The sequence below is a fragment of the Manduca sexta genome, chromosome 14, assembly GCF_014839805.1.
Source record: "Manduca sexta isolate Smith_Timp_Sample1 chromosome 14, JHU_Msex_v1.0, whole genome shotgun sequence".
In the NCBI taxonomy this organism is placed as follows: Eukaryota; Metazoa; Arthropoda; class Insecta; order Lepidoptera; family Sphingidae; genus Manduca; species Manduca sexta.
The window spans coordinates 8,929,141-8,952,226 of NC_051128.1; the positions used below are offsets into that span (position 1 = coordinate 8,929,141).

The following is a 23,086-nucleotide window of genomic DNA, read 5'->3' on the forward strand; positions in this document are numbered from 1 at the left end:
AGCGGATTACTAACGGACCATCTTGATGTATGTTCGTTGTGTTAGATATATTATTGTGAAGTACGGATCTTTGATTATTCTGAGGATCTTTCTATAGTTCCTACAGGCAACTAGGGTCGTTATCCTCTTTTATAAAAATATTTGAAAAAGACCTTTCTCATATATGCTTATGTAAAGGATATAATCGGTAATAATTCTGATAAAGGCTGATTCAGGCCCTAATAAATTTATTAGGCTTTTTTTAACTAGGAATTGTGACGTCACCTCATGACTCATATTACACTGCCCATCTACTGGAAACTGTATTCTGTGCCTCAGTTTATTGTCAGTTCAAGTGTCAGTTGAAAATACTTTGTCTTTGGTAATAACATTTTTGTTTAATCTGTGACAAATAAAGAGATTTTGCGATGCGATGACAGAGTTTTGTGATACATTTTTACTTTGGAAGTAGTTTACAATTTTATTAATTGTTGGTCATTTTTTATAACACAATATTGTCATGAAATCGTTTTGTGAGAGATGAGTGTCTTCGGAGATTTTCAGCGCGTTTGGGTGCAACGATTTCCAGAGAGTGCTTTGCCAGCCGCTTGGGAGGAAGATGTCAGGGCCAATTTGGCTAAACACAAACAGAAAGTAGCTGTACTTAGAGAGGAGTTAGAGAAAGAGGAGTTTTATGTGGAGTACTTAGAGACACTATTATCAGATGTTGAGAAACACAAGGCTGCTTCACAAAGCAATAAGACGACTCCACCCTCAGGGGCTGACGTGAACGATGATGATAAGCCGTCCGATAGTAAACAGGTAACTCTCATATCTATATCGACTATATTAATAGGCGTGCTCACAGCACACGGACACACAGCCAGGACAATACAACTGAATTTGTCACATTCATAATTTCACTCCTTTTACTTATCTACATTAGATTAACGTTATCTATTGTATAAATTACTCGCATTATCGGCAAAAGTCCGTATGTTTCTTTTTATTAACTGTATAAACATAGCTGTATCATTATACTATACATAATATGGACTATAATGGTGAGGTTATCATGGTATGTCATTGTTAATTGTGTTGTAGGCCTAAGTGGTAAAATTTTTAAAGACTTATTTGCTCTATATATCTCCTTAATAATAAATATAGAATAGTTATAACTACATACTTATGTAACTTACGTGAAATCTGATCAGTAACTCAATGACACACCCACACATTTGCTTTTTAATTCTGTCACTGTCATTGACATTATAAGGGGCCACCTCTCTTAATATCTGCATAAATAAGGTATAGTTATATCACATTATGTGTTTAATTCAGATATATTTAATATAAAACTTTCTGTAGATATATCATTTTCTTCATTTTTAATTTAAAACTTTATCGAAATTGTTTATTTTCTTGATTTGATTTACAAATGGATCTATTTTCTGTCCTGTTTATACAAAAGAAACACTAAACATATTGCTAACATAAAATACAAGTCCAACATCTGTCTGTTTTTCTCATGAATTACTTACAGTTTACAGGGTAGCTGTACAAAATATTTATCAATTTTTATGATAGAAAATATGAAAGAATAAGTAATTGTAGGATTTTTTATTTATACCCGTATAAATCTGTGGTAATAAATGCTACAATAAAACTATTTGGCATTGAACTTACTCTTAATTTTATGTGCTCAACATTTTCCAATAAGAATATAATTAGGTGTTAAATCATTTAGTATTGTATTATTCTGCTTTTGTATCCATACTTGACTGATTAAAATCAATAAAAAACACATTATACATTTGTATTTTTATAATATAATACCAAATAAGATTTATAAATTGAAATAAAATTTGGTGAAGGCATATAGGCAGTGGGTGATGGATTGAAAATATAACTTAGGTGTTAATATTTCTGTAAATAAAATAAAAACTTAAAAAATAATATCACTGTCGTTAAATCTATATTATATGGTATACCAAATTAATGTTAGGAATTACATTTAATATATCTTTATAACATATAGAATTTTAAATAATATTATGGAAAAGTATATAATTTATATGTTTAATTCATTTGTTTCCTTAGACAGCAAAAAGACCTTGAGTTTTATCCCACACTAATTATATTACCATATTTTATTGACCATATGAGTTGTCAAAATCCTTTCATATGACAATGCATATGTTTAGGATTAGTATATAGATACATAATACTCATCAACTTTAAATTACTTTGCAAATATCCAATTGCTCAAAATGAATATTATTAAAATATTTCTAAGCTTCTTATCCAGAGAAGCATTATTAAAATAATGTCATGTTTTATTCATAGCTTATCCATATTAACGTTACTATAATGTAAGCAGCTCATTACTGTATATCAATTAGTATGTATTGCTGACCGTTTGATTGTTTTGTGAAGCGTGTGAAAATAACTGTTGATTTACAGCATTTTCATTTTTTATTAAGTTTACATACACATTACACTGTGTTAAATAGAATGTTGTACAAAACATTTGTTGTACAAACATCATGTTGGTTGTATTGAATTTTTTAAAGTACATCACTTTATCTTAGATTTATTTTATAAGTCTTATAATATTTATTAATATATTATTTAGATTATATTATTTTTTGCTTTTATTTAGACGTCTAAATAAAAGTAAAAAATACTTCCATTAATATTTTTTGTTAGATTCCTATTTTTAGTTGGACTTATTTTTTGTTTACATAAGTATTTCTATTAGTTAAAGAATGACATAAAAATATTTTATACACATGGAAACTCACGCCTTTTACCCCTGAGGAGGATAGGCAGACATGCAAATGTGCACCTACTTTCCGCTGTATGTATTCCATCCCACGATGTAATTGGGGCAAACCCATTGCCATATCAGGCAAAAATTCCAGTCTCCATACTTTAACAGTGTAGAAAAAGCCTATATCACTTTGCCCATCCTGTGGATCAAATCCAAGACCTCAGCACTGCAGTCATACCACAATACAACTACACCATTGAGACAGACAGGCATTATTCCATAAATAGTCCTACCTAAAATATTATATTTTAAGTCATGCTAACAAAGATTAGTTTCCTGTTAAACTTGTGTCACACAGTAAAATATACAGTATGTGAATAGGCATGCCTATGACTCATGGTGGCTCATAATAAAAACATTACCATATGTATTTCATTGGTTAAGGTGACTGATACTTGCTATTCACTCAACACATTTGGTTTATTTTTGTATCTATTTAAGAATGTGTTGTTGTCATGTTAAAGATTATCATAGTAAAGTTATTAATCATTCTTCATAAAATTATTGTAAAATGATTTGTTATGTTTATGCGAATGCTAGACATTGAAATAAAACTATTTATGGATTTTATCGCAAAATATAAAAATAAAATCTGTAAATAGTTTTCTTTCAATATAATTGTAAAATAAATTAATTGTTGAACTTAAATAATTTTTATATAAATATAACTGTTAATTATGATAATAAATACAATCAAAGGGCTATATTAAAATGGGATATGAGTCATGTGGAAACATTGAATGATTTTTACCTTTAATTATTTTAAAATATTCAATCCCACTGCCCAATAGGAAGCAAATCGGGTTCTTTCCAACAAAGTTCCCAAATTATTGATAGACAAATATTTCGTTTTATATCTAATGTGAGGTCAAATAGATGATAGTTTTTGTATTCGGTTTTTGTTTTGGCAATCGGACCCCGCATTCAAAACGGGGGGAAACCTGCGAATGGGGTACTGGAACCCCCGGCTTAGTGACTGAAGTGTCTGGAGGAAAGTTTGGTGGGGATAGCAGGGAACGTGTGGAGGAAGGATAAGGAAACCACTTAGGATTGGAGGAGGAGAGAAGGCCAGGAACTGTTCGCGCGAGCCCTTATAGGCCTCATTGTGAATTGGCAACCATGAGGTATACATGATGTACCTTATTGATGTACCTAGGGCTGCGACAAATATCCCCCCATGTATGGGCATGCATTTGGTGTGGAGACCGACCGCACAAGAATTGCCTTGGGGGGATTTGTATTGGGGTTAGAATCCTTAAAACACCTGTTTCTGTGTAGGTACTAGTCGCCAGTCGCCGAGCCGTGTATTTCACTTGAAGTCAGAAAAACTTTCCGCATCGCAATTCTAGCGCAGCCTAATTTGAATTTTCTTAAACCATCTTTTATGATTAAAATAGGTCCCAAGAAGGAAGATTCGAATCCTCAGTTAATTTTACAAAGTATGTCAAACGGACAAAGGGTAATCATGGCGGTAAGAAAAATGTTTTATGTTGAGGCCTAAACTTTCGAATTTTGCCAAAGTTTGGGTCGTAAGCAATAATAGTTTTAGTATAAAGGAAATGTTTTCACTTCAATATAGACTTTATGGATCGTGTATAATTACTGATGTTTTTCTTAATATAATGCTTCACACCATTTTGTGTTGAACTACTAAATTTATTATTATAATGATTTTTAGTAGGTTTACATGTAAAAATATAATACTCTTAGGTTGCTTATACACAATTAAAATTATGTATTAAGTAGAATGTATTTGATACGAATTATTTACATCAGCCAATATACAGCTTTACGAGTATAGTGATTCTTAAATACTAAATATCTTTAGTTTGGACACACATTTGCACCAATAGTTACTTATTCACTTTCTTTTAAACTGAATGTGATTAACACACTTAGGTACCGCAATTACTTAGTCTCTTTGTAGTAATATAAACATTTTCACTATATTATATTATGAAATGTTTATAACATACAGCAGCATATACAGCTTGGGGGTAGGCAGATGAGAATCAATTAGGTATACCATCCAGTTCGCCGATTTTATGTTTCATCGGATAACGAGCAAGACTATTGCTAATTGCTATGTTCAGATAACGTATTCTAATGAAGGCAACATGTCATGTGATTATCGGTTAGAAATTTTCGTATTTTTAAATGCGTGGTCCGGGGATTAAATGTACAGAATAAGGGGTTACGTACAGTAGGTAAAATGTATATGACATGTGTAATTACTATTTGCGCAAAAAAAAAATTCTACCTCTTCACTTGTATTACATTACTATGACGTCGTGTTACTTATAAATTAAATTAATATAATCAATTCATAAACTTACATAATAATGTTTAAACATACATAATTATATATGTTTATGGTCTCACAAATTACACAATAAGATTGTACTTACTGAAGACGTTAACGTGACGGGGTAATTAATAGTGTTAAACTAAAACACAAATTAATTAATAAGTAGCATTCAAATTCTTTTCTAATTATGTTATTGTTTCCCTTTGCACCAAAACTAGTTTAACTAATTACAAATGACATAAAAAGTAATGTTTTCTTATGTTACGCGAATGTTAAATATTGAAATGAAACTATTTTGATGTTTTGTATTATAATTTCTTCCCCACGTTTCATAGAATGCAGCCTACACTGCATGGTCAGGGGAGAACGACGACTGAGTGTTAATATAAAAGAAAATGATATAGTTATAAAATCTAATATGAAAATTAAAATAATATAAAAAACCGCATAAAATTTGAGAAATAGTTATATTTCAATAATAATTCCATGCGAAAAGAAGTACATAACATTATTGTAGGTACTATATTTCATCATATATGAGATTATGTGGACAATTTGTACGCAGAAGTTTAGTTTAGGGCCATGTTAATTCATTTATAACAGGAGACATGTCATTGTATTAATTAGCTGAATATGGAGTAATTGCGCGCATTGGCATTTTGTGGAAAAAGTTAAACGCTCCGTTGACACACCTACACTGTACAGTCACACCCATGTTATTTGCAAATTGGGAGGAATATTTCACCTTGAACATTGCCATGTAAATAAAGTTATTAATTACGTACAAAATGGAAGTTGTGTTCATACAACATAATTAACTACGAATAATTTTTCTGGTTTCATTGCAATAGAACCGTTTTTGGGCCCTTACGTTTTAATTGATATAAATTGAGTGTAGTGAGAGTACATATAAAACTATAACTTTTAAAATTATAACTTACGAATGCATCTCAGGGTTCCAATACCAACTCACTATCCAAGAAGAGCGAAGCGAGCCTCAGCAGTACTAACGAGGATGCGACGACGGAAACGGCCGAGTGCGAGGAGGTGCTCCTGCGCACCAAACCCGTCCACCTGGGCGAGCGGAGCTCGGTGAACCAGTGCATCAACGAGCTATCGTCCAACCTCGCCGCAGAGGCTCGCCGTCGCTGCAACAGCGAAATTGTGCAGAGGACAGAGAACCGGCAAGATAGTAATGGTTCGTATGCTATGTGTTATATTGTGGGTAGTATCTATAATATTATATAGGCCCAGGGGCTTGGGCACACGACTTTCTTAAATAATCTGACGTACCTCAAACGTTATTAAAACACGCGTTACATTTATGAATTTTGTATTGTATTTATAAAGTTGTGCGAGCTGAGAGCGCGCTTACCAACGCCATTCCTACTTCCTATAGTCCCTAAGTCCGACTTTAAATGCCAGTATTGATTTATAGTCTCTCAGTAGTAGAAGAGGCCCGTGCTCAGCAGTGGGCAAGTATATAATACAGGGCTAATATTATTATTATTATTATATTTTAACAACATTATTCTCCCATGCGAATGGGGTAAATCCATTTAATGCGGGCTTTTTAGCCAAGCGAAAAATGGTTGTTTTTAAATTACTGGTGAACAATCTATGTGGACAAAAATTTTCTAACTATTCTGCAAGTGTTAAGAATTGTTGCTTTTTGGAGGAGTATGTACGAGAGCTTATGCATTCCAAGGGATTGGAGACTGGTGTGTAGGGAGTGAGGTATGACACCTGTAGAAGAAAGAATGACAGGAACAGTTTTAACTGTGTGTACTTTCCATTGGTTTTTGAGTTCTATGGATAAGTCGGCATATTTGGCAATTTTTTCTGTGAATGTAGATGCGAGGTTGTGGGTGTTAGGTATAGCAATGTCAATTAAGTATATGGTGCTATTAGTTTTATCGTAGAATAAGATATCCGGTCTGTTATAGTGTATTGTTTTATCAGTAATAATTGTTCGATCCCAGTATAACTTATGATTTGCAGATTCTAATATTGATGTGGGTTTATATTTATAATATGCGGTTTTGTGTGTGATAAGTGAGTGGTTGAATGCTAAATGTTGGTGAATGATAGCAGCAACTTGATCATGTCGGTGCTTATAATCAGTCTGTGCGATTGATTTACAAGCACCGGTTATATGCTGTATCGTCTCCGAGGCACTGTAGCAACGTCGACACTGTTCAGATGTAAGGTTAGGAATTCGGAGGATGTGCTTCTGATAATTGCGTGTGTTTATAATTTGGTCCTGAATAGCACACATAAAAGCTTCTGTCTCTGGAAACAGTTCTCCACGCCGCAGCCACTCGTTCGACGCTACTTTGTCGACGTGTGTTTGGCTCAGATCGGCTGGGTGCCTCCCGTGTAGAGATTTTTGAAGCCATATGTCTGCCTTGTGTTGTGCAGTGGTGATGTGATGATGGGATTCAGTGCTTTTATTGTGTAAGTTAAGTGGCGTTAGTCTTTTATCTATATCGGTTACGTGTTTATGAAGTTGTGTATGCTCAGCTTTCCAGTGAAAATAGTGTCGTAGTTTAGTAATCAGGCTATTGTGTAGGTTGCGTATATCAATTACTCCTCTGCCGCCATTTCTGCGTGGCAAAGTAAGTCGTTGTATACAGGATTTGGGGTGATGTTTTCTATATGTGGTTAGGTGTGTATTAATAATCCGTTGTAACTTTGTGAGATCTGATTGGGACCAGCGTATAATTCCGAATGAATATGTAAGAGTTGGTATAGCGTAAGTGTTAATAGCCTTAATAATATTGCCAGAATTTAATTGTGTTCTTAAGATTTGATTTAGTCTGAGTTTAAATTTCTTAGTGATTTCTGATTTAGCTCGTTTCTGAAGTATGTGTTTAGACTGATGGAAACCTAGATATTTGTATGTAGCGTGTTCATCCATGGGCTCAATTGTTTCACCCGTATCTAGGATGTAAGTATTTTGTATTGTTTTACCATGACTGATGGAGTGGACTTTACATTTATCAACCCCAAACCGCATTTGTATGTCAGCAGAGAATAATTGTGTGATATCCGCTAGTTTCGTAAGTTCGCTGTTGTTAGAAGCATAGATTTTAATATCATCCATATACATTAAATGGGAGATAGTATAGTGTGAGTTTTCGTGTTTTAATTTAAATCCTATACCGGTATTATTGAGCAATTCGGACAAGGGGTCGAGGGCCATGCAAAACCATAAGGGACTGAGCGCATCTCCTTGGAAAATGCCTCTTTGTATTTTAATCGGATCTGTAGTTGTAGTTGTATTGTTTATATTTAGTTTTAATTTTGTTGTCCAGTGAGCCATAATCGATTTGAGGAATTCTATTATTCGAGGGTGAATTTTGTACCGTTCTAACACATGAATCAACCAACTATGAGGTACTGAATCAAACGCCTTCTGGTAGTCGATGTACATTGTGTGAATGTTTCTATTTTTATTTGTGCTTGTTTCATAATTACAGAGTCTATCGTTAGTTGTTCTTTGCATCCTTGACTATTTTTTTTACAACCTTTTTGTTGTTCTGTTAGTATTTTGTGTTCATCTAGGTATTGATAAATAATGTCACTAATGTATCCGGTTATGATTTTGTATATGGTTGGTAAACATGTAATAGGTCGATAATTAGCTGGGTTTTTTAAGTCTGGGCCTTTTGGTAACATATACGTGATTCCATGGGTTATGAATTTTGGTATTGTATGTGGTGCCTGTAAGAATTGGGTAATATGATAATGAATGTATGGGTGAATGCATGTCAGTTTTTTGTACCAATAATTGTGTATATTATCAGTCCCCGGTGCTTTCCAATTATGTGTGCGGTTTATTACTTTAGTTAACGCTTCTATAGAAATCATTTCAAAAATCATTTGGTTTATACTTGTTGTATCTGGTCCACTATGTAACCAATCAGTATTCGCGTTGTGTTGTACGGGATCTTCCCATATATTTGCCCAAAATTGTTGTAAGTGCTCTGGTGCTGGATATTGTGTAGAGTCGTCAGAATTATTTTGTTCGTTTTTACCTAAAGTTCTATAAAATGATTTTTCATTATTGTTAAAATTTGAGTTCTGTTGTGTACGTTTTGTGCAGGTAAGATATCTTTTAGTCGGGTTGATGCTGCGTGTAATTTCTGTTTCAATGTGTCCAAAAATGTTGTGGCTCTGTGTTGGGTTCTTCGTGTTGTGAGTGGTTTTTATATTTTGTTTTAATTTCCTCTACAGTTTTTATGATTTTTCGAGTCCTATTTCCTAAGATGTATTGAGTAAGTCTACCTATTTCTACCCTGTATTTATCTATTCGAAGTTCAATTCTTCTTTGCCACCTAGGCTTTTTTATAACCTCTCTTCTCTATATTTGTTTCCGAAATAATCTTGGTACCATTGCAGACAGCCGCTGTGAAAGCTGCCGCATAAATCATTGTATGCAATGACATAAAATCTAAATCGTGGTTGAGGTGTTTTGGCAGCACTGTACTATTAAGGTATTGGATTGTTTGGGATAATTTGCGTGATGTTTTCTGTTTGGGAATATAAGGCCTTTCTTCTGGATCAGTGGCGGTGAATCGTGATATTGCTGTGTTGAATTCTGTTTCAATTAAATTAATATCTATCTCGTGCCCTATCGTTCGATTTAAATTATTTTGATTATTTATAGGTAAATTGTCAACAACTAAATGCGTGTCGGGTTGTGTTAATGTTGAGTCTATTGTAACTTCAGTTTCAGTGGCTGTAGGTAAGATTTGTTGTACGTTATCAGATGTAACAAAATTTTGCTCTACAGGAGTTTGGTATATATTGCTGTTACCACCAAGTTTTAATTCTACTTGTCTTTTTAATTCCTGAATTCTACTCGCGTGTGTCTTATTATTGAATAACAATCTTCGTTGGTCTGCGATTCTTTGTTGTGTAAGATGTGAGAGATGTGGGTGTTTTTCTTTAAATAGGTTATAAAGCTTTTGTCTATAACCGGTTTTATTTGATTCCAGTTCCGTCACTTCAAAATAACAAACTATGATTTCGTCATTAATATCATTTGACCATTTCATTCTAGAATTTTTATGCTGTGTGTGTGATAAGGCTACGGATTCGCTTGAATTGTGGCTGAATGATTGTCTGTCAGTTTGTGTATGTTCGCTTACTTCCCTACGTATTTCATCGAGTATATCTTGTGATAATAATTTTCTTCTTAAGATTGCTCGCCTTTGGTCGCCTATACGTTGTCGAGATACTTGCATTTCTGGGTATTTATGATCAAATTGATAATGAAGCGGTTCAAGGTAATTATTCATCAGGACTGTCTCACACTTTGTGATTGTTAAGTATGTGTGCCATATATATCGGTTCATGTCTTCAGTCCATTTTTTCCGCACACAATATGACGGGCCAGCAGTGGGTATAGGATTAGCGGCGTATGCCTCCTGCACAACAGTTGTTGACCGTTTTGATCTGGTTGAATAACTTGAAGATGGTGATGAATTAGGAGCACGGAATAAGCTATGAGTTGATGATGGTGATGGGATGTTTGAAAAGAGTGAACGGTCAGAGGGTGAAATGGAAGGAGGTGAAGATGATGATGAGTCGGCTGTAGTACATTTTTCGAGGGGAACCCGCCTGTTCAGTCCCCCGTCGCCAACGGTTCGCATACTGAGGCATCCAGCGTTGGCTCCAGATGCGCCCCGGCGACCCCCGGGCAGCGGCCGCAAATTATATCTTTTAGTTTGACTCTCCATATTTTTCTCCACAGAGTGGGTTTGGGATCGTTGGTTGGATAGGTGTATAGGTGTATATTGTGAGTGGTAAGATGTTAAACCATTGCAGAAGCCAGTACCCAGTACCCGTAAGCCCCCCCACCGCGACAAGGTGATCCCTTGGGGGGGTTATTATTATTGATTTATAAAGTTTATTTAAAAAGCGAAATTTGCGTAAATATACAGCTTATCCAAAAATAATTGTTGGAAATGGATAATTTTAAACATTTTAGTGATTCGGTCTATGTTTATGTTGGCAGTATTGATCTCACCCTAAGATTTATTTAGAATTTAACCTTTTAAACACAATAGAACAGAATTTATGGCACACAACGCTGTAAACATAATACACAAATAGTAGATGAGAAAAAAACAAAAGATGATTAAGTTTAAAACAAAATGACACTGGCCATTGAGACAGTAAATTCTTAAAATACAATATATCATTTTTTTAGTTACCTAACGAAATGTATGATATAATATACTGAGCTGCGTCCTTCACACTGATATATCAGATGTTACAAATCATTGGTTGCAATATTATAACGCTGTTTCTTATACTTTATTACTGTTTATCAGGTTTTTTGGTGAAAATGATTTCATATCGAATTAAAAATAATACGAATTTTATCGCCGTTTTTTGTATTATGATTTTTCGTCCCGTGACCATGAAAGCTGCAAGGTCTTCAAAACATCGTGAGAAAATCATAAATGAAAAATCGCGATGTTATCCGAATCCGAAAATCCGAATTGTTTTATTTCAATGTCTAACATTCGCGTAAACATAAGGAATCATTAAATATTTCATAGTTATGCGTACAAATAAAACGCCGATTTTGTTTATTCCAAATTTAATGCTTTAAGTAACTAACTAAATGCCAAATTTAGCCGTTTATAAAGTGTACTAGAAAAATGCATCGTTACTACAATAAAATATACAATGTCCGCGAACAAACAAATTATAATTATATTGCAATCAAACTTAGTAATTGATCCTATTTGTGACATGAACGTGACTGGCTAACATTGTTACACAACTTAACAGTGCCTACAACGTGATACGTGATTTAGTTGTATAATCGAATTAGATTTCTTTCGATTTCCCATGCAAATTAAATAGTTTCGGAATGTTGAATGTTTATGGATGCATGTTGGACATTTCTAAATAGTTTCAGGACTTATTTTATCTTCATAATAAATATAATCTATACAAATATTGCAGTAGCAGCAGATACAAGTCCTAATCAAGCTAAAAACCGTCCAACATCACAAACTGGTGATTTTGTAACAGTCATCGAAGTTAATGGTCTGAAATTAGCAGAGAATGCGTCTAAGAAAGCGGAGGAGTCCCCGCAGTCAGAAAGTAGTCCCGTCGATCCTGTAGGAGCCGCCAAGAAGAAAGTACCACCCAAGTAAGATTCGTTACAATTATTAGCAAGATAAAGTCGAGTTTGAAAATAAATTTGCTCATTAAAACTTGTTTGATAGTTACGTACACTCATTAGTATTCTATGGTATTAATATATTATATTCTATCGATTTTTTTTTTATTTAGGCCCCCACCAAAAGTGTTCAACAAGCGCGGAGTGTCGCTCCCGGAGACTGGCCTGGTGGACGACAGCCCGCCGTCGTCACTGGGCCGTAGAATCCGCAACGCGGAGTCACGCGAGTCCATCGCTAGTCGGGCGTCAACGCCCTCTATCAGCGAAAGAGTGAGTATTGCAATTAGTCTGTGGTGATTAGCTACGTATTACCACATACGGATTTTATTTATTGATTGAATCTATAAATCAATGTTAGAGTTTTTCTCCTCAGTAGATTGCTAATAAGCTCTATACTTACATAAACTTTATGAGTTTACCACCTCTTTTGTTTTCATGTATAACAATAATCGAATATGCGAAGTTCTGCATACATAGGATTGACAAAATATGACATATATTTGATGGAAAATATAGATGTTATTAAATATTTTAGGTCAAAAGCTACGAGTCTATCAATTCACTATCGTCGGAACGCAAGCGATCTGGCGGCGCGGCGACTCCCCGGTCAATTGATGAAGAAGTGACGTCCACCACACCGGACATTCCTGAAGGCACGGACGCGGATAAGTCGGCACCTATATCCCTCGAGAGTATACCCGCCGCCGTGCACATATCGGAAGACGAACCTTACTATGATCAAGTGCCAGTTGATATTAACGATGGCGAATATGTGTATATCCAAGCAGGTATGATTTATACGATTATTATTTTTACTATTAAAATTTATTTTAAACGTATACACAGTATTTCACAGTAATTCGGTGTCATCAAAATATAATATACTAGCGACTCGCCGCGCATTCGCACGATTTGTATTTTTTTTCTGTCATTCAAAACATTAATGATTCAATCATACATAATATAAACTTTACTTTTAAATCCTTCCGTCCACTGGTAAAAATCGTATGAAAATCGGTTTAGTAGTTTTTGTGTTTATGGCGTCCGGACAGACAGACGCGGTGGGGAGATTTATAACATAAGGTTAAGGATAATTATTAAAAACAATGAAAGACTGAGTAAAAATAGTTATGCTGGCCGATGTTACTAGATAAATACTATGTGTACGAAGTTTACTATTTTAACCCCAGCATTACATCCCAGTCGGGTTCACTAATAGCGACCCGTATCTTACGTAATATACCATTGTGTGTCAGGTGGTGCCTCGGTGGCGGAGTTATACTGCGTACTTTCCGAGCATTAGTATTACTGTTCGGGTCAGACAAAGTGATACTTGGTTTTTTCTGCTCATTATCAGTCCGGAATCTGGAATTTATGCTCGAAATAGCGATAGGCTCGCTATGGGACCACATTTAGCGATAATTGATTGTCTTGGTCGCAGCTCTGCTGACCTTTTCGGGGAAAAAGTATGATGTGTGTTTGTTTGTTATTGTGTCAGGCGGCACGGGGTGCACCGGGTCCAGCGCGGAGGAGGGGTCGAGCGGCGCGAGCACGCTGGCGCTGCCGGCCGCGCTCGGCGCGCACGCCGCGCCGTCCGCGCCCGCCGCGCCCGCCGCGCCCACCGCGCCGCGCGCGCCCGACTCGCCGCCCTGCGCCGTCGCGCCCAACTACGTCAACATACACTACTTCATACAGTATGGGTTTCTAATTTTTTGTCGGCAATTATGCAGTGCTTTAACATTACACGTCCGAGGTTTTGTTCTGTGGCACTAATAATAAAGACTTGTGTTAGTATTCGTATCGAGTAAGTTATGTTAAATTGATTTATTTAATATATTATATTAAATATAGATTTATTTTTTAATCTATTGTACATTAAATTCATTCAAATGAAAGCAAAAATAAAAATATTGCATTGTCGCTAATATCGAAAAGCTTTACGTTTCGGAATAGGCGGTTTTCGGTTTTCGGATTGGCTAAGGACCATACAATTTTTCTATGCATTACATAACAATAATAATTACAACATGAACTGTGTTTCTATAGACAAGGAGGTGAGGGCACGGAGCCAAGTGAATCGGGAACAGAGCTAGGAGATTCGAGTGACACGCCGCTTCTCCTCAGAACAATATCGTCCGACACCGACACTAGCGCCACGCCGCCCACTATCAGGAAATTACAGACTCAGGTAATGTTCTTAAAACTTAACTACTTTATGGAACTTGTGACCTGTGTAATCGTTATGTTTATTGATTTGGAAACATTGATTATATCATTAATATTGGAATATAATATTTGTTTTTGGTTCTACGCAATAAACCACAAGAAAGTTTTGTTAATTTCTAGACTACTGTTATTCGCTAGGAAACCTGCAAAGTGCTGCTAGATGCAGCTATCTGCATTACAAACATATCTAACACTAGGTTTTGCTCGCCATTTCCGCCCGCGTGTACGAGGTTTTCTTTGACAAAAAAATAGCCTCGGTACATATTTACCCTGGATCAATAGTACCTATATCCTTTCCAGGTTTTCAAAAACTATCTGCATGCCAAAATTCATCAAAATTGGTTTATTAGTTTTTGATTTTATGGTATTTAATCAAACAGACAGATTGTTTTATAATATGTAGATTAAAATATACCAATGAATCATATGTTTTTATGTATAACATTTTATAAGTGAATTACGAATGAGGTAGCGTTGAGCCAGTTTTGACTTAACGTAATAATAATTTTATGCGTTAATGCATGTTTATTTGTAAACATACTTATGTTCATGTAAAATGCGTTTTTGGTTCCTTGATTTTTTAAATATAAATTCAAACGAAAGGTTGGATTTAATATTTATGTCGTAAAACACTAATAAAATTATTATTTTCTTTATGTGCATACTGCATTACATCCTTATTAATAAAATTATGACCGTATTTGTTTATCCAGTATCTTAATTACATACATACATAACTTCACGCATTTATCCCCGAAGGGGTATGCAGAGGCGCAACCAAGGCACCCACTTTTCGCCAAGTATGTTCCGTCCCATGATGTGATAGGGGGCGAGCCTATCGCCATATCGGGCACAAATTCCAGACTCCGGGCTGATACTGAGTAGAAAAACCCAAATATCACTTTGCCCGACTCGGGATTTATACCTATTATATATTTTAAACTAGCTTTTGCCCGCGGCTCCGCCCGCGTTATAAAGTTTTTCAGGCTAAAGATTTCCGTTATAAAAGTAGTAGTTTCCCGGGAGCCTATGTTCTTCCCAGGGTCTCAAACTGTCTCCATACCAAATTTCATGTTAATACGTTGGGTAGTTTTTGAGTTTAACACGTTTAGGCAGACGGATGCAGCGGGGGACTTTGTTTTATAATATATTTTTTTGAACTTTTTAAGAGGAACAATCCCGTCATACATCATTGTTGCATAACTTTAACCGTTTACGCAGCGCACGCAACGGACGCTCTCAAAACTAATAAATTGTCCCCGTTTTATTGCAACATGTTTCATTACTGCTCCGCTCCTATTGGTCATAGCGTGATGATATATAACTAAGAGCACTCCACAAACAAAGGGCTATCCAACGCAAAAATATTTTTTTCAATTTGGACCGGTAGTTTCTGAGCTTAGCTTTTACTGCTCCGCTCCTATTGGGTATAGCGTGATGATATATAGCCTATAGCGCTCCACGAACAAAGGGCTATCCAACGCAAAAAGATTTTTTCAGTTTAGGCCGGTAGTTCCTGAGATTAGCCATTACTGCTCCGCTCCTAATGGGTATAGCGTGATGATATATATATATAGCCTATAGCACTCCACGAACAAAGGGCTATCCAACGCAAAAAGAATTTTTCAGTTTGGACCGGTATTTCCTGAGATTAGCCATTACTGCTCCGCTCCTATTCGGTATAGCGTGATGATATATAGACTATAGCACTCCACGAACAAATGGCTATCCAACGCAAAAAGATTTTTTCAGTTTGGATCGGTATTTCCTGAGATTGGCCATTACTGCTCCGCTCCTATTGGGTATAGCGTGATGATATATAGCCTATAGCACTCCACAAACAAAGGGCTATCCAACGCAAAAAGAATTTTTCAGTTTGGACCGGTAGTTCCTGAGATTAGCGCGTTCAAACAAACAAACAAACAAACAAACAAACAAACTCTTCAGCTTTATATAATAGTATAGATTACAGAAAAAAAAATTCTACTATATTGTATACTATAATAATATAAGACAATGACAAATTATATCCTATAAGGATGTTTTTAATATTAAGAATTACTTAATTACTCTTAAGTTAAACACGTGCGCTATCTAAGTTAGCTTTACTGTACCTTATCTATCTCAAGCTGGGCGATAAATAAGATAAAAAGTAAATAAAGTTACGTAACTTTGTAAATAATAAAACCAACTTTTCCAGAAATATTGGTCTACTTTACCTTTTCTTTAAAATAGTATTAAGAGAACTAGTGTCACTTCTTCCAGGGGAAGCAGTAGTTTTTATTTATATTTAAATCATTTTTTTAAATTTTATTTGTTGCACATTTTTTTCTGATTTGTAAATATTTACAGTATTTGGTTTTACAATTTTCGTAGTGAAATGCAGTGTAGAACCAATCCAAGTCCATTTGTACGTTTGTTATGAGCTTGTTCAAAATTCTAGTTGGAATATCGCAGCGTGGAATTAACGTTATTAGGTATTGTAACGTATACATCTTTGATGAATGATGGTATTGGCTCCGGGCTCGGTATTTCATTCAGATCTGCAAAAAATAATGATCATTTACATAATTTTAGTGATACATGTAAATGTAAACGCCTCTATCCCTGAATGTATAGTATATAACTGGTGTTTCTCTTGTCAGGTTTGCAGAGTTTTTTTCTATCCAATATGCCAGCAGGTCTTTCTATCGCCATATCAGCATATAATCGAATCTCATCAGATGTAGAATCAGAATCACGCGATTTACAAACTATCTTCCCTGCCATAAGACGGATGAGGCAATTTCGCTCCTTGTTCACTCTAAAAGTAAAACGTATTTTGTCGAAGCACCAGATTTTAATGAAATAGGAAATTTTAACGGTATGAGAAACTTGTACGTAAATTTATTTTAAAATGGTTGTTGACTCACAAATAAATCATTTAAATTATTTATCATATTTAAACGAATGAATTTATAATGTACAATTATGAATTACCTGCGTGTCAATACTATTAATAGTACTTGTAGTTTATCTATACATATTGTAAAACAAAGTGTCCTATTTTCTGTCTGTCTGTACGTTATCGATTTTCTCAAAATCTACTGAACGGGGTTTTATGAATTTTGGTATGGAGATAGTTAAGGACCCTGGGTAGGTTATAGGCTACTTTCTATCCCAGGAAGATAAATAACGGTGCTTTTATCCCAAAAGCTCCTTCAAGCGGGCGAAGCCGCGAGCAGAAGCTAGTAGATTAATATCATTATAGAAGCAAATTATATAAGTAATTATTAGTAATCGTGGTTATACTCCATAATATTGCGACTAACCTTGTTACGTGGTTTCTCAACGGAGGATGTTTCAACCGGATCTTTGGGGCGTACTTCTATTGTAGATGATAGTGCTTGTTCTAATTCAAGTAGATGTTCATCCTTTGGATTGTTGTCAATTGTCGTAGGCGCCGGAGTAGGAGACACGCTAGACGCAACCACAGCTGTCGCTTGCGTAACTTTGTTCTCAAACGGCTTTGGAGTGACGGGGGGGCTCGGTGTTTCTTCAGGGTTAAGAGTGTTGTATTCTCGACACTCGCCAGTCATGTCAGTGTCGTAAATACTACATGAGATATTCCTACATCCTATTTTGTCGCATTTCATTGTCGTACAAGTTTGATCGTTGCACCATATAGTGACGTTGTGTTTTCCAATCTCTATGATGTCGTTAGGCCCGTATGTCGTTGTTCCGATGTTGGTCACAACCGGGTCTGGTTCGCTGTACCGCCAAAATGTGAATGGATATGTTATATATCCCCATATTGTTGAAACGATACCGCGACCCTCTGTTAGCTCTTCTGCAAGCGATATTAGGCGTGAAAATCATTTTAATATTGTTAACTTTATAATTAGATAAAGATTATTATAATAAGAATCTAAAATATACTCACTGCTTGCTGTGGGTTTACTCAAGCTCGCGTGTATGATGCACAAAAGTAAAACTATCACAAGACTTTTACGTAACATGCTGAGATGCGTGAATGTAGGGATCACTTAACGGGAATTAATGTTTGCAGAGTCCCACCGCGCCTTATATACCCACCTCCACTAAGCGCGCTCCTATCTGTGACTAGATAAGCTTCTCTCGGGAATGTTTACTTAATGAGCAACAAACGACCATAACAGGAAACCTTTTAATTTCACTCAAATAGATTTTTATTGGGTGTACTAAACACAATGTACATAATTTAACATACAGTCATTGTCCTCTTCTACTGAGTAACTTACTTTAAGAAGTTAAAATTATAATTTTTATTTGCAAAGTTGCTAGGTTTTGAATGTTTTTTCATCAGTTTTCTTCTTTGTGTTGTTAAAAAACTTGTGTCGTATTTTTTACAAGAAGTGGAATTTGTACTGCTGTCTTTAATTTTCACCTCACACAAGGTGCAATAATCGTCCACATTAGGACAAGCTACAAATCTGCATATATTTAATGATTTATCGCAGTTTGTCAATATTTTTAATTTTTTCGGTTTTTGCGGTTTCGCAAAAAGTATAGACATATAATTTGCAAGTCCTTTCAAAATCAAGCTAGAGTTCAGCTGGTTGACGTCTTCGTAATTAACAAAATTTTTGATAACTGCATTATTACCAAATGCATGTATTAATTGTTGGAAACTTATAAATTGTTCTGTAGAAATATTTTTCTGTACGACGTTTCCGTTCGCGTCGAACTGTAATATTTTCGGAGTGGCTCTTTTTATTTTGCTCCACGGATTTAGAAAAAGGGTCCGAGTTCCCTAAATGATAAGGACAGTACAATAAAATATTTGAAAATAAAGCACAGTTAGTTAAAATGTAATAAATCGATACATACGTTTCCGTTATCCAGTGACATTATGATTGTGAAATGCATTATAAAAGCTGTTAATATGACAGCTAAGTTTTTCAGTGATCCCACATAAATTGACTTCATAATGAGTATTGCTGTATGATTAACTAGCTATGCGAACGGGTACTTTTATGAAGCCGTTTCCTTATCACATCTCAACTCTAAACAAAGGTTTATAAAAACGAAAATATTGTTGTACCTTTTGGTATATTTTCTAAACATTATTATGTCACATACAAATTACACATTTTTTTTGCTTTTCATATTTGCACAATGGCCTGAGAGATTAAATTCTTTAATGGAACATTTCGACTTCGTAAACATTTTCTTGGATGCCGCAAAACTTATGCATTTCGACATGATACATAGAGTCACTTTACCGAACAGTTTTCCCAACATTTTGTCATGCAGAATATCAACAATTTCAAATGCGATATTAGAAGGCAAATCCATTATTGATTCCATCGATACGACACTGTCTAAAATTGAAAAGAAACTTTATTTAATTTTGCGTTAAAATATGTAATATTTGAAAAGACTACCACCGTTCCTGTCTTACATATCTACACATTAGACTCTAACGGTAAAATAAACATCAACGATAAGAAGGTTCATGAGTTATTTACTGGCTTACCTGTACTATTTGATCCCGCGCAGTGCCCTTTGTTATTCATTCTTTCGTCCGGCGAACAAATTCTATGAACGCATTTTTTTTCTGCACATTTCATAGAATGACACACACTTTCAGAACAAAATGTTAATGCTCCTTTTATATATTTGCCGACGAAAGACATAAAGGTTGGAGCAATCGTATCAACATCGTTCCAATTCACGTCGCCGAATATTGCTTGTTCTAGGGCGTGTGTGTGATTCCGGCGCAGTGTCTCTTTGCTTACGTTTAGTTTAGCCTTTTTATTTTCCTTTTCTAATATAATAGCTGTTATGTTCTTTGAATATCCTGATATATTACTATTAGGCCAGTGTAACAATTCAACGTCAGAGAATAAAACATTATCATATTTGGTTATATTATTTCTTTCTGTTGTTGATTTGGAATTATTCTTTGAAATTGGCAAAACAGACAAATCGTTTATTGTTACACTATTTGTACTGTTTATCTCTGTGGTAAGAACAATGGGAACATCTCGTTTCGTGCGCAATTTCATTGGCTTGTCAATCGTGAAATTAGATATTACTTTCTTGAAATAGTCTGCTTCAACACTATTCTCATTTTTATGCACATCTGTTTTATTGCCTGCGTCACTTGTTATGTTTACCATTAAATAAATAGTATCTTCTGTGTGATTTTCTTTCAAGTTTTGATTTTCATATGGTTTTTCAGTTTCGAGCTTGTCAGTTACATTTGGCGCAAAAGTAGATTGTGTCACTGTTGTAAGATTAGTTGATTGTCGATTGTTGTAAATATCTTCAAAATGCGTTGTGAAGAATTGTGGTTCTATCTTGATATTGTGGAACGTTATAAGCTTTTTTCTATGTTTCTTACCGTTACTATTAGTTTTAGATTTCTTTTTCCTCTGAATTGTCATTTTATGCAATGGCATTGAATCGTGTTTACTAAACTTTATCTTATTATATCCGATCGTATCGATAGGAATCGGGAAATTGTAAAAAGGTAATGGCAAATTGGCAGCTTTGGAATAATCATTGTCGTCATCTACTGTATTACCAGGATTGAAAGTTCTCAATAAATTTCCAAAAGGCATCTTTGGCATCGAAACATCAATTTTAATTCTAAAGTTGAGTGTGTTATCGCCCGTTTTGTCCTCAGAAATATAGTCAGGGCCTTTGAATGATATGTCCGATAAGAAAGGATTCCGAAAAGGTTTTTTATCATCATACATATTTGAGCGCTCCGTGTATTGTCCGGGGAAAGAGTCGACCGATATCATGCAATGTATGCACTTGCAATCACACGGCAATCTGTTCCTTTTACAAAAGCAAGATGATTTATTAGGTTCATAATTCGATTTGTATATAATTTGAGGTAAATCTAATATTTTTTTCTCGTTAACGGTAAATTTGTCACGGTTGTCACTCGGCAAAACCGTTGTTGCTTCAGTTTTACTCGAGTATTTGGTTTTTGAGTTTAGTGGAATGAATAAATCTATCGGGTTGTCGTACTGAGCTTCGGGAAACTTCAGTGATTGTTTATTATAATAATCTCCTTTAAAATAGTATTTATTATAATTGGAGGTCATACCAGGTTTCGTTTTAATATACTTTTCGTGATGAATTAAGGGTACTTTATTTTTAAGTCTCGATTTGTCTGTGTAGGTCTTTCTTTGTTTCTGCGCTTTGTCTAAATAATGTTGGTACTCCGATAATAATTCCTCTATGTCCTCGCCGCTTGCACTGTCACTATTTATGAACGCATCAATCGGTGAATTCTAAAACACAAATCAGATTTCATTTTTATTTATTGCAACTATATTTTTTTTTTTATATCTATTTTAAATATAAAGTACTTACTACATGATTTTCAAATTCATTCAACACGTCCGCAATATCACTGAAAATGATAGTGTCGTAAAATGGGCTCTCATCAATGCCATTTAATTCTGAACCTGTTGAAAAATGTACAAAACATAGTACATAATGCATAATTTAGCAAAATTCTTACGTTTAATACTTACTTTCAGAATTGTGACATAGAACGTAAGTTACGAAAAATAAACTTGGTAAACACCGTAGGAGTTCCATGCTTAATGCGCAAGCATGAAATAGGATGTTACGATCCTTTCGTTACAGCGTTTCCGTCTGAATGTTTAGCCTTTTATGGTGACTGTTTCTGTAAACAAACGCACTATAGGCCATTGTTTTCGCTTTTATGTAAGATTGAGTATTAAATGTATGGTTTAATTATAAACTTTTTGTTTGTTACAGGAGCCGAATTCCAGCAACAATGCGGAGGCCGAGCGCCTTATGATGCATCGGTGTATCATCACCAGTATCATTGAGAGCGAAACTGTTTATGTGGAATGTCTTTATGTAATGGAAAAGGTATTGTTATAGCTCGTAGACTTATATCATATACATAAATTCTAAATAACGATTGAATTGATATTTTTCTACATAGGTAGTCTATGGACTAGAGCTTGGCGATAGTTGCTTTTTCTTCCGAAAAAGTACTTAGTTGCTTAGAAACTTCTTAGTTCATATTCATGAAAGTCATTTCGAGAGAAACTAGTCTGTAACAAACTGAGAGGTAAACATACTAATAGTTATCATCTATTTCACAGTATATGAACGCAATAAAAGCAACACTATCGACATCCCAACCAGTCATAACGGAAGAAGAGTTCAGTACTATATTCTACAAGATATCCGAGCTTCATGAACTGCACAAGAACTTCCTCGAAGGGCTCAAAAACGCTGTCGCCAGTTGGGAGGAACCGCTGTCTGTTGGCATACATTTCAAGAAAATGGTAAGTAATTTGAGTAATTTATCTACATATTCTTTTTGGTTCATTCGTGAGTCTAATTACGCGAGTTAATTAAATTAACTTCAATTATACGATCATGCAAATATGTTGTTATGAAAATTTTACACAAGTTAGGTCTTATGTAGAAATGCATTTTTTTTTTTACATTAAAGATACAATAGTGTATAGTTTGTATGTACAAATGTTTTATGATCTCTATTGAAACA

General features: G+C 34.9%; 2 protein-coding genes across 5 annotated transcripts in view; one reads left to right on the plus strand and one right to left on the minus strand.

The window, feature by feature from the left end:
* The first annotated feature begins 395 nt into the window (after positions 1-395).
* The window catches only part of LOC115445216 (active breakpoint cluster region-related protein), a 34,649-nt gene continuing 11,958 nt past the window's right edge, over positions 396-23,086 (plus strand). The window contains exons 1-9 of one of the 4 annotated variants that reach the window (XM_037438550.1): positions 396-801; positions 6,075-6,318; positions 12,108-12,297; positions 12,441-12,597; positions 12,863-13,115; positions 13,826-14,021; positions 14,374-14,515; positions 22,321-22,437; positions 22,677-22,862. In XM_037438550.1, coding sequence (XP_037294447.1) covers positions 520-801; positions 6,075-6,318; positions 12,108-12,297; positions 12,441-12,597; positions 12,863-13,115; positions 13,826-14,021; positions 14,374-14,515; positions 22,321-22,437; positions 22,677-22,862 — 1,767 coding nt within the window. In that variant the 5' untranslated portion in view covers positions 396-519. Of the gene's footprint in view, positions 802-965; positions 1,058-6,074; positions 6,319-12,107; positions 12,298-12,440; positions 12,598-12,862; positions 13,116-13,825; positions 14,022-14,373; positions 14,516-22,320; positions 22,438-22,676; positions 22,863-23,086 lie in introns of those variants that run through there. The other 3 variants (XM_037438551.1, XM_037438552.1, XM_037438553.1) reach the window with 3 other exon arrangements.
* LOC115445232 lies at positions 16,806-18,633 on the minus strand. Its single transcript, XM_030171445.2, has 3 exons — positions 18,476-18,633; positions 17,865-18,382; positions 16,806-17,096 (listed from the first exon to the last, which is right to left on the minus strand). Exons 1-3 carry the CDS (start codon positions 18,549-18,551, stop codon positions 17,091-17,093), a joined length of 600 nt encoding a protein of 199 aa, XP_030027305.1. The 5' UTR covers positions 18,552-18,633; the 3' UTR covers positions 16,806-17,090.